The sequence below is a fragment of the Rhinatrema bivittatum genome, chromosome 6, assembly GCF_901001135.1.
Source record: "Rhinatrema bivittatum chromosome 6, aRhiBiv1.1, whole genome shotgun sequence".
Lineage (NCBI taxonomy): Eukaryota > Metazoa > Chordata > Amphibia > Gymnophiona > Rhinatrematidae > Rhinatrema > Rhinatrema bivittatum.
Window position 1 is genome coordinate 258,350,766 of NC_042620.1, and position 10,592 is coordinate 258,361,357.

The 10,592-nt window shown below is 43.3% G+C and overlaps 1 protein-coding gene across 2 annotated transcripts; it reads right to left on the reverse strand.

The window, feature by feature from the left end:
• Nucleotides 1-1,244: 1,244 nt before the first annotated feature.
• On the reverse strand, nucleotides 1,245-10,143 carry ORAI3 (ORAI calcium release-activated calcium modulator 3). 2 transcript variants are annotated; one of them, XM_029606905.1, is made up of 3 exons: nucleotides 9,447-9,574; nucleotides 8,638-8,808; nucleotides 1,245-4,838 (listed from the first exon to the last, which is right to left on the reverse strand). In XM_029606905.1, the coding sequence occupies exon 3, from the start codon at nucleotides 4,830-4,832 to the stop codon at nucleotides 4,281-4,283; it is 552 nt and encodes a 183-aa protein (XP_029462765.1). In that variant the 5' UTR covers nucleotides 4,833-4,838; nucleotides 8,638-8,808; nucleotides 9,447-9,574; the 3' UTR covers nucleotides 1,245-4,280. The 2 variants fall into 2 exon arrangements, with proteins under 2 accessions (XP_029462765.1, XP_029462764.1); XM_029606904.1 differs by lacking the exon at nucleotides 8,638-8,808 and having other exon boundaries at nucleotides 9,447-10,143.
• Between the last annotated feature and the right edge of the window lie 449 nt (nucleotides 10,144-10,592).

The following is a 10,592-nucleotide window of genomic DNA, read 5'->3' on the forward strand; positions in this document are numbered from 1 at the left end:
TCATCTGTTAGAGTACACTTAAGTGCAATTTCAGCTTATCATGACAAGCTGGGAGATGCACCTATTTCCACACAGCCTCTCATCAATAGATTTATGCGAGGTTTAACTCAACTCAAACCACCACTTCGGCCCCCAGTCACACAATGGGACCTGAACCTGGTGTTAACAAGACTCATGCGTTCTCCCTTTGAACCCATAGATTCCTCTGACCTTAAATTTCTTACATGGAAGACTATCTTCCTCATTGCCATTACCTCAGCTAGAAGGGTTAGTGAGTTACAGGCACTTGTCACGTATGAACCCTACACAAAGTTCCTACATGACAGAGTAGTTCTCCGGACACATCCAAAATTCCTTCCCAAGGTAGTTACGGAATTCCACTTGAACCAATCCATAGTTTTACCCACATTCTTTCCTAGGCCTCACTCTCACCCAGGAGAAACAGCCTTACATACCTTGGACTGTAAGCGTGCTTTGGCATTTTATATCAAATCGCACAGCAGTCCACAGGAAATCCACTCAACTGTTTGTTTCTTATGATCCAAACAAGCCAGGGAAAGCAGTGGGCAAGCAGACTCTATCCAATTGGCTTGCAGATTGCATACAGTTTTGCTATGAAAAAGCAGGCCTTCCTCTCCAAGGGCGAGTAAAGGCACATGCAGTAAGAGCAATGTCAACTTCAGTAGCACACTATCGTTCAGTGCCCATAATTGACATTTGTAAAGCAGCAACATGGAGTTCTCTTCACACTTTTGCAGCTCACTACTGTTTAGACAAAGCAGGAAGACAAGATTCAGCCTATGGATAATCTGTCTTAAAGAACTTGTTTCCAGTTTAAACTCAACTCCTTCTACATCCATCCTGCTGTGATCTTCGGCTGACTCATTTTCATCAACAATACATCCCTGTTGCTTCAATTCAAAATGACTCAGCCTCTAGCTTGCTAATCACCCATATTGTGAGGACTAGCATCCTGCTTGTCCTGGGATAAAGCAAAATTGCTTACCTTGTAATAGGTGTTATCCCAGGACAGCAGGATGTAGTCCTCACAGAACCCACCTGCCTTCCCCGCGGAGTTGGGAATTTTTATATTTTTACTATTCTTTTTGCTAAAGCTTAAGGCTACATATGAGACTGAAGAGAGCCACCTGTGGCAGAGAATATCATAGCATGCTGGGCATGCTCAGTAGGCACTCAGGGTGCCAGTCAAAGCTTTACAGAAACTTTGACAGAAGTTTTCCCGCCTAGGGCTCCATCAATGACGTCACCCATATGTGAGGACTACATCCTGCTGTCCTGGGATAACACCTATTACAAGGTAAGCAATTTTGCTTTATCAATGCTATGATCTCCTCCTATGTCTTAATGTTTGGCCAGGCTGGCGAGATCAGCGAACACATGATAGCATATGCTTTTTTTTCCACCCACACATACAGTCAAGACAACATCCCATTTCTGTTCAGAGATCTTTGCTTTCAAACAGAATGGCAATATCTCTGCATAAGAGTACATCAAATTGCTGAATGTGACCAACACTGACCACTGTCACAGGTGAATGTTTTATTATTGTGTGTTTGATTAAATGATTCATGTAACTCTGTACACCGCTTAGATCAACTGATTTGTAATATGCGGTAAATAAGAAAGAAATTTAGTTAATTAGTTTAGTCAAATGGTTACAGCAGCAAGTTGTAAGCCAGGGTTCAAATCCCACTGCCACTCCTTTAACCCTCCCATTTCTTCAGGTACAAATTTAGGGGCTCATTCACTAAGCCACATTAGGCCATTTACTGCACTATAAATGTTGTTTTTCACACAGTAAATAGCCTAAGATAGGGATAGCTAAAGGTATTTCAAATATTTTGTGTTAATCTGGTTCTAGCATCATGGGTATTTAAATGAACTAATCAATTAATTAATACCCTAAATGATCCAAATCAAATAGCACAGCTTGCCAAAAAAAATTGCAAGCCACATTATTTGATTTGAAGTTAACTACAACTCAAGAGTTCCTAACTTCCTCCAGGAGCATTGGGACATTAATGCACAACTCACTGTGCCCAAGCCAGATTGCCCCCTAGGCTCAGGGCCCAGCAGCTGCTATAGTGTCCTTGCTCTCAGCATCATGCACTGACAAGAGACTGATGTTGATGCTTCTTGTCTTTCACCCAATGCACCATAACCAAAGAGACCAAACCTTACACACTCTTTTGGTAAGAGGAAACAGACAATGGTCTATTCCCTCACTTCTGTTAAAGGGAATCAATGCCCTCTTGATGCTAATACACCACCAATGGTTGATGCAATTCCCGGGTCCCTCAATGCCTCCGATGCCAATGGGCTAGGCTTACAGAACCCAAAGTGCTTCTCTATAAACTCAAGCCGGGACAACACCCTCTTGGGATCATAATCATGTAAAAGCCAGAAATTGTGATTGGCCCCCAGGCACAGGATACATTTATCTTGGGACTTTCTCGCACAGGGGGCACCAATTGAAGCTACTGACCGCCTTCTCTTTTCAGGAGAAAAACTAAAGCAGTGAAAGCAAACGGCTTGATGCTAATTCAAAAACAGTGCACCAAGCTGCTGCCAAAAAAATAAAGAAAACTTAATAAACAACTGCAACGCCTACCTAGAATTCCATGTAATTAAGTAATCTGTATTAAGACTCAGAATTTAACTATTCCGACTCGGTCATCTACTTTTTTTTCTAATACTAGAGTTAAGGCTTTTCCTATTTTATGTCCAATGCTTTGGAATGCATTACCTATAGCAATACGTAATGATACTGACTACCTGAGGTTTATAAAGAAAAGTAAAAACAGGGTTGTTTTTAGAAACTTTTAACTAATGTTGTGTGCTTATATGTAAAGAAATGAGTATATTTAATGTGTTGCTGTGATAGTTGTTTTTATTTTATGTTTTATTTATTATGATGTGTGTGTTTTGTAATCCGCTTTGATTAGTTGAAAGGCGGAATATAAGTAAGTGAATGAATAAATAAATAAATAAAATAAGTGTCCATTCTCAAATGTTTGCATCCTCCAAAATTAAAGTTAAAAACAGGAAAGTACCATTTATGGAGAATTTACAATTTATGCTTAGTAGAAGCTGCAAACAGCAGGGCTATTTTTTCTAATGGGTCATTTTTTTTTTTTAAGTTAACATTTCTAAGCCTTGGCTAAGCAAGCTCACAACCATGTTACCTTCTTTCTACCAGTGGCAGGATATATCCCAATATTCCCTTCTCTGTGACATCAGAAAGCATGACCGTGCTAGCAATTGTGTACAAAGACTTTTGTTTCTACTCACAGCATTTCATAGTGCGTTTCACATTTTAGTAACCCATTGCCTACTTATGAAGGTGACAGTAATAATTTAACAGTGCAATTTCAAAGTGACAATGAAGTGTTAGAATGTGTAGACAATACCAAGAAGTGCACTGAGCACAGCATACTAAGACATCACTTTTACCCCAAATCCTTTGGAAATATCGAGAAAACAAAATAATTCACTGGGAAAATTGATGCACAGGTATTAAGAAATCACAAAAATACAAACAAATTCCAGATAAGTATCCATAGCATAAAAAATGTGTGATGGTAAAGATGCAAGCTTTTAAGACTGCAAGGTCCACTCCAAAGTTTGCTTTTTTTAAACACTCTTTAGCTTAATAAAGGTATTGTCTTTATCCAAATATTTAGTTGTGTTTTTCTGTTGCCTGTGATTCAAGTGATTCAGCGATTAAATAGAATTCATGATGCTTTGGGTGAGATTTAAGAAAAGAGAGCACAATTTAAGTCTTCAGCAAGTGACCATTTTAGAACCACAGCAGGCTGACTTTCTATCACTTGGAGACATCAAACCACAACCCTGGGCTTGTAATATCCACTTCTGAAACACTGTGGGAACTAAGGCCCTGCCAAAAAAGAAACTAGGAGCATGGTTCCTAATATGCCTAATAGAGGTGAGAATTTAAAATCTTGCAGTGCTCCTTAATGACTTGAAAATAGCGACTTGCTTATACCATTTGAAATACATACCTGATCTTTATAGCTCAAACATAAAATTCTCTGCATTATGTGTCCCTCCTCTTCTGGTCTACATGGATTACACATATAATGTTCCTCTCTCTCCTTAATCATCTTTTAACTGACACTTGATTCAGAACATCTTTTTCTCAGCATAATTGCCGAGGAAATGGTACTGTCTTCTCCCCATCACCTGGGCAAGGCTCAAATTGCCTGCATACATCGCTTTCTTTGCTACACCTGCTGGTCTCACACTGTCTGCACGGCTGTGTCTTCCCCATCAAGCTGGTACTTGATCTTGCTGAGCTCCTCCAGCTCCTGCTGATACCGGTCTGTCTTGTGGCCCACAAGAGAGCGGTAGAAGTGCATGGCGAAGATGATGAAAATGACTCCTACGGGGACCATGATGACAGTGGAGGCCAAGGCTGCGCTCCAGCCGGCCCAGTACTCCTCAGCAGGAGGCTCAGTGGCAGTAGCGGCAGGCTTCTTCTCCCTTGGAGCCCCCACAGGAAGGAACTTCACCCAACAAAGGAGCACCACCTCGGCTAAGAACAGGAAGAGACCTAGGGCGGTGGAAAAGCCCCAGGCTAGCTCAATATAGCGGTGCATGCGTTCATGTGGAGACTCATTGACTGAATTGAGGTTATGGATATTGCTGACAGCCTCAATGTTGGGCAGGATACAGGTGCTGATCATCAGAGCAAAGAGATGCACAGCTACCAGGATAGTGGTGCAGGCAATGAAGGCTATGAGGAGACCCCAGTGGTATTCATAATCATCCTGAATCTGTACCTCCACCATGGCCACCTACAAGGAAAAGGAAGGAGGTTGTGGGTAAAAACACTATAACTGGTCCAAGTTCTCTAAGAAACATATATGCAACCTGGCAAAACCAGGATCAAGATTCAGCATGTCCAGATAACATGCAAACAGTTGCCAACTCTAAATAAGCAAGGCTAACATTTCCAGATGGCTGCAGCCCATTTGGGACAGGCTGAACCATTCCTAGTTTTACTCTCATTGCATCTATGGATCTTGCAGTTTCCTGACAAATGCAGAAACTCCTAAGAGTGTCAGCTGTTTGCAAGCTTATCAGTTTACATTTTTTTTTATCTTAAAGAGTATTGACACCACATTTCTTGCTCAACAGCATACAGGGAGGCTTACTTCCGCCCCCAAATCAACTTGTGTCTGTAATCCCCAAGCAACGTGGTTTATCCCAGGGAGAGAGGAATCATCTGTTCAGGGCTGGCTCTACCATTAGGCATACTAGGTGGTCATGTAGCCTCAGAGCACAAAACAAATATTCAGGGGGAAATGGGGCAGCTGCAAAATGCTGCACCTATGCCACCATTTGAAGAATTGCAGGAGGAACCAAGCAATATGGGTGGGAGGAATCACCAGGCCCCACCTGCCAAAGAGATAGAACAGTTGTCAACGACTGGAGCAGCAGGAATCTGCACCACTGCTTCTCATCTCACTGGACTCTGTGCTCCCACTACAAATTTTGAACATGCTCGTGGTGAAGGAACAGAGTGGTGGGGAGCAGCAGCAGCAGCAGCAGAGATTCCCACCCCTCAGGGAGGGAGGAGAGATACTGGGAACATGCGGGGGGGAGCAGGGGCAGGAGAGACAGATACCTAGGAATGGGACAGATAGAGGGGAAGAAAGTAGGGACAAATGCTGAAGAAGACTGGAAGGTAGATGTTGGAGAAGGGAAGAAAGAGGCAAGAGAATGGATACTGGGGGAAGGGGGAGGAGAAGGCAAGAGGGCAGATGCTGGGAAGAGTGTGGGGAAAAAGGGGGATTTTGTGCTAGAGCCACCAATGGGCAGGGAAAAAGCGACAGAGAGATGGATAAGGGGAAGAGCTTAGGAGGAGAGAAAGGAGGAAATGCTGTACTAGAGCTGAACTAGAGCTGTGCTCTTACCTCCTCATCCTCCTGGACATCTCTGCCGCCTCTGACACCGTAAACCATGACTTACTCATGACCCGACTGGTGGAGATCGGCCTAAGAGAAAACACCCTCAACTGGTTTCAATCATACCTAGCCAACAGATCCTACAAAGTCCACCTCAACAACTGCGAATCAGACCAATATCCACTCCCCCACGGAGTTCCTCAAGGATCATCCCTTTCATCAACCCTGTTCAATATATACATGCTCCCTCTCTGTAAGTTCCTCTCCAGCATGAACCTCGTTTTCTACATCTACGCAAATGATGTCCAGATTCTTCTCCCCATCAAAGAAAGTTTAACCACCACCATCGCTCTCTGGGACACTCTCGCCACCCAAATAAAGAATATCCTCTCGCAGATATCCCTCACCCTCAACCACAAAAAAACTGAAATACTACACATATCAAACAAACCCTCCACCAAAACCAACAAAGACCTCTACTCTCCCCTACCTAATACCTCCCTAACCAATGAGGTCAGAGATCTCGGCATTACCCTGGACTCAGATCTCAATATGAAAAAACATGTCAGCATGACAATCAAAGAGGGCTTCTACAAACTACAAGTCCTCAAAAAGCTCAAACCACTTCTTTTCCACTATGATTACCGCACCGTGCTACAATCCCTCATACTATCCAAGTTGGACTACTGTAACTCCCTCCTCCTTGGACTACCTGCCTCCACCTTAAAACTCCTCCAGCTGCTTCAAAACGCAGCAGCCAGATCCCTCACAAACAGCAACTGTTCCTCACACATCACCCCCATACTAAAAGAACTCCACTGGCTCCCCATATCTCACAGATCACAATACAAAATTCTCACCATACTTCACAAAACCATCAACAACCAAAAAATGAAGTGGACCGACAACCCTCCCCAACCACACCTCAGCCAGAAAGACCTGCGATCTCAAAACACGGGCCTACTCACCATTCCCCACACTAAACAAGCACATCTCACTTCCACCAGACAACTCACCTTCTCTGTAGCTGGCCCCACCCTCTGGAACAAGCTCCCCTCCCAACTCAGACTGGAACCCTCCATTCACTCATTCAAAAAGAAATTGAAAACATGGCTATTTCTCAATGCCTACCTTCACACATCCTAATCCTCCCCCCTCCCCCTCACTCCCCAAATCAACGCAGACTTTTCCTCCCAGACCCTCCTTTGCAACTATAGTACATTTGGCTTCCAATTTTGAGACTCCCCAACCCTTCATCTCTCCTTTAACTCCCTTTGTTATCCCTGTCAAATTCTATTCCTGACACCCTTACCACTCGTTTTAAAGCTCGCAATCAAAATTAATGTTACTCTGTATTTCGTTGTATTGTATTTCGTTGTACCAGACACAGTTTTTGTTAAATGATTTTTTTTAGTATCAATCTCAGTTAATGTTAAAATGTAAAATAGTACGACCTCTAGTCTTACTATTCCAACTGTTGTGATGTGAACCGATGTGATGTACGCCAACGAATGTCGGTATATAAAAGCAAATAAATAAATAAATAAATAGAGCTACTTTTGGTAGTAAGTCTGATGGGATGGCACAAGGTTGAAGATTTGCCCATGGTACCTAATACCCTTACACCAGCCTTGCCTGTGTTTTAGAACCTAGTGGAGAGGAATCTTGTTGAGTGTCTGTGCTGAGAAGACAGAGCCTGGCAGAGAGGAAAATACACAGCTCCTGGTGAAGCTACAGCACTCAGGAGGACTATGAATCCCAACAGTAATGCATGCCCACCCAGTTGATGACAGAATCCAAGATTGGAGCAGTGAACATGAATGAAAACCTATCGGATAACCAGGAGACAAAGGATTATTTGAGGATAAGCCCTGAAAGGAAAGGGATTTGTGAGATCTGTAAACCTCATAAATGCTGGGAAAAACAAAACACTGTCAAATCCTTTAATTTTGTTATGAGAGTATGATCTGGAATTGGGATTAAAGTAAAAACTCAGACTAGCTTTCTATGAATTGTAGCCATGCAATTATTCTTGTGTATATATTTTTCTCGTGTAAAGAAAAGTCTGACCAATGCCTGCAAGTGATTCCAGGGTCATGATTACATTAAAGCAGATGCCACAGAGAAACTTTGTTCACCCTTGCCTTGGAGTGCATGTCTAGAGACTTCACCAGCTGATCAACCACTTATTAAAGGGCCCTTAGTTTGTCAGGACTTGATCCCCTAAAGAAATAGTTAAAATATCTGATGTCCATCACACATTTCCTCTTCCTTATTTTACTACAGGTGTCAGCAAAATCAATAATCCAATTATATAAGATGTGTTCAGTGCCACTGCTTTACCAGCTTTCCTATTCATAACAGGTTTTAAAGAAAAAGTGATGATGTCAACACAGAGGCACAAGTATACTGAATAACTTGCCAAAAGTCACACATGTAGTCAGTGAAGAGATCAGAACTGAGGCACACGGAGAGAACAAACCTCGCAAAAATATATAAATATAGCATAGTATTGTAACAATTTTCAAAAGCCTACTTACTTCAGTAAAGTACATTTACATTCATAAAACACAGTTTTATGCAAGTAAATACTTTTGAAAATAAGGCCCTAAGGTTGAACATAGTAATGCTATCTCTTTGTGCCTCAGCTTACCCACCTGTAACAGTGCAATAATAACTAACATACTTGCTCCTTCTCCCCTTGCTTGCTTGGACACTGTTCTTCAGTTTGGGTTCAAGATATGCACTTTCAGTCACTGCACCTCAGTTCCTTCAGATCCTGTTTTGCATGAGGGACACTGGAAGTCTCTAGATCATTATTATTGGTTTTGTCTGTAAGGCCTTTTTGTATGTGTTTCTTACAGAGACAGGAAGCAGTGCATAAAACAAATAACGAGAATGAAAGTTAAACAAAGCACCCTTCCTAGATATTTTATTTATTTGACATCCTGCAACCAGCTTAGTCTGCAATTTATAAACAAGTTAGGAATTTGAGACATCCACTCCGGCAGTGTATATCTCACACTTGCCTGTCTCTCACTTTTTTTGTGCATTTCTTTCTTTCTTGCATTTCCACCAACATACCAAGTAACTCCATGATACCCTTTCCATTACCATAAATGCAAAGAACTGTAGCTCTACGAGACTTCCTAGATCAGTGGTGTGTGTTGGGGCAGGGGTTCTTTGTGTCTATTATCTGTGTTTGTGGGTGCCACTCTATCTCTCCCTCCCTCTAGCCACAGTAAATCCAGAGAACAGCAGTTGTGTGTGACTGTTTATGGATCGGGGGGGGGGGGGGGTGGATTGTGTCTGTATCTGTGTTTGCGGATGCCACTCAGTATCAGTCCCCCCCCCCCCTCCTTGGTAAAGCCAGAGAACAGCACTTGCGCGGGATTGTTTAAGGATCTGCGTGTGGCGATGTGATGGGGTGCGTGCCTGTGCCTTGCGGTGGGGTTTTCTTTGTGGGTGCCAGTCTGTGCCCCCTCTCCCTCTCACCATGGCGAATCCAGAGAACAGTGCGGATGTGCGGCTGGATGCCTTCAGCTTGGCACGGCTGAGGTAGAGGCGCCTCCAGTTCAGGGCGCTCAGGGAGTGCTGGTTGGCCCCCATCAACTCCAGGTAGCTCCTCCTCACAAACTCCCTGTAGGTGACAGTGTCGGGCGCAGCGGGGCTCACGGGCGGGGGCTCCTCCCCTCCCAGCTTCATCAGAACATGAAACCCCCCTTTGAAAGAAAAAAAAAAGTAACGCCTAAGGACAATCCGTCCACACAGGTTAGCACAGTACTGCCGGCACCCGAAACGGGGGGGAAATAAAAAAAGACCCGAGCACAAGACAGCTATGAGCGTGACAGCAGCCGGGCGACTACTCTGCCTCGCGCCCCTGGGCTCTGGCAGAAAATCGCTGTAGACCCGAAAGGCGCCAAAAGCCCCTCCACAAGCTGGGAAAAAAGTTTTTAAGACGAAGTGACAGGCGCAAACTGCTCCCCTTTTTTTTTTTAATCGTTCGTTATTTCCCCCCCCCCCCTTTCCGGTCGCTGACTGGCAGGTCGGCTAAAAGGAGAACTGCAAGAGCAGCTTTCAGAAACCTGAGCAAAAAAAAAAAAGGGGGTGGGAGCGGAGAGGAGCCAGGAAGAGAACGCAAAACGAAGAGCGGTGGCTGGACGACGGAGAGACAGCGCTGGCCGCGTTTCGTTTTTCCGGCACTGGTTGCAGGGACTATATTTAAATATATATTTCCACAGCAGCACACACCCCTTCCTGCTCCGGGCCTTTTTAACGAGTAGTTGTTGACTGCAGTTGTCTTTGCAAAATGCAAGTGACTCCCGCCTCTCTTTAAAAGCCGCAGTCGTAAACAAAGAAAAGCAGTTAAAAAACAAAAGCTAAATAAGATAAAAAAGTCAGTCGTCTGTTTTTCTTTCCTGTGATCTTAAAAAAAAAAAAAAAAAAAAAAAAGTAAAATTAAGTTTTCCAGCTAAAGTAGAGCGCCCTAAACCTCTTTTGGTGAAAGCACCGCCACTGAGGATATCCCGTAATAAATACGGATCAGCTAAATTTCCATACATTAGATTTCCACTATATACATACTTATGATTATTTAGATTTACAAGTTGCAAAGGCCACAAATGCTTAATGCGATGCACA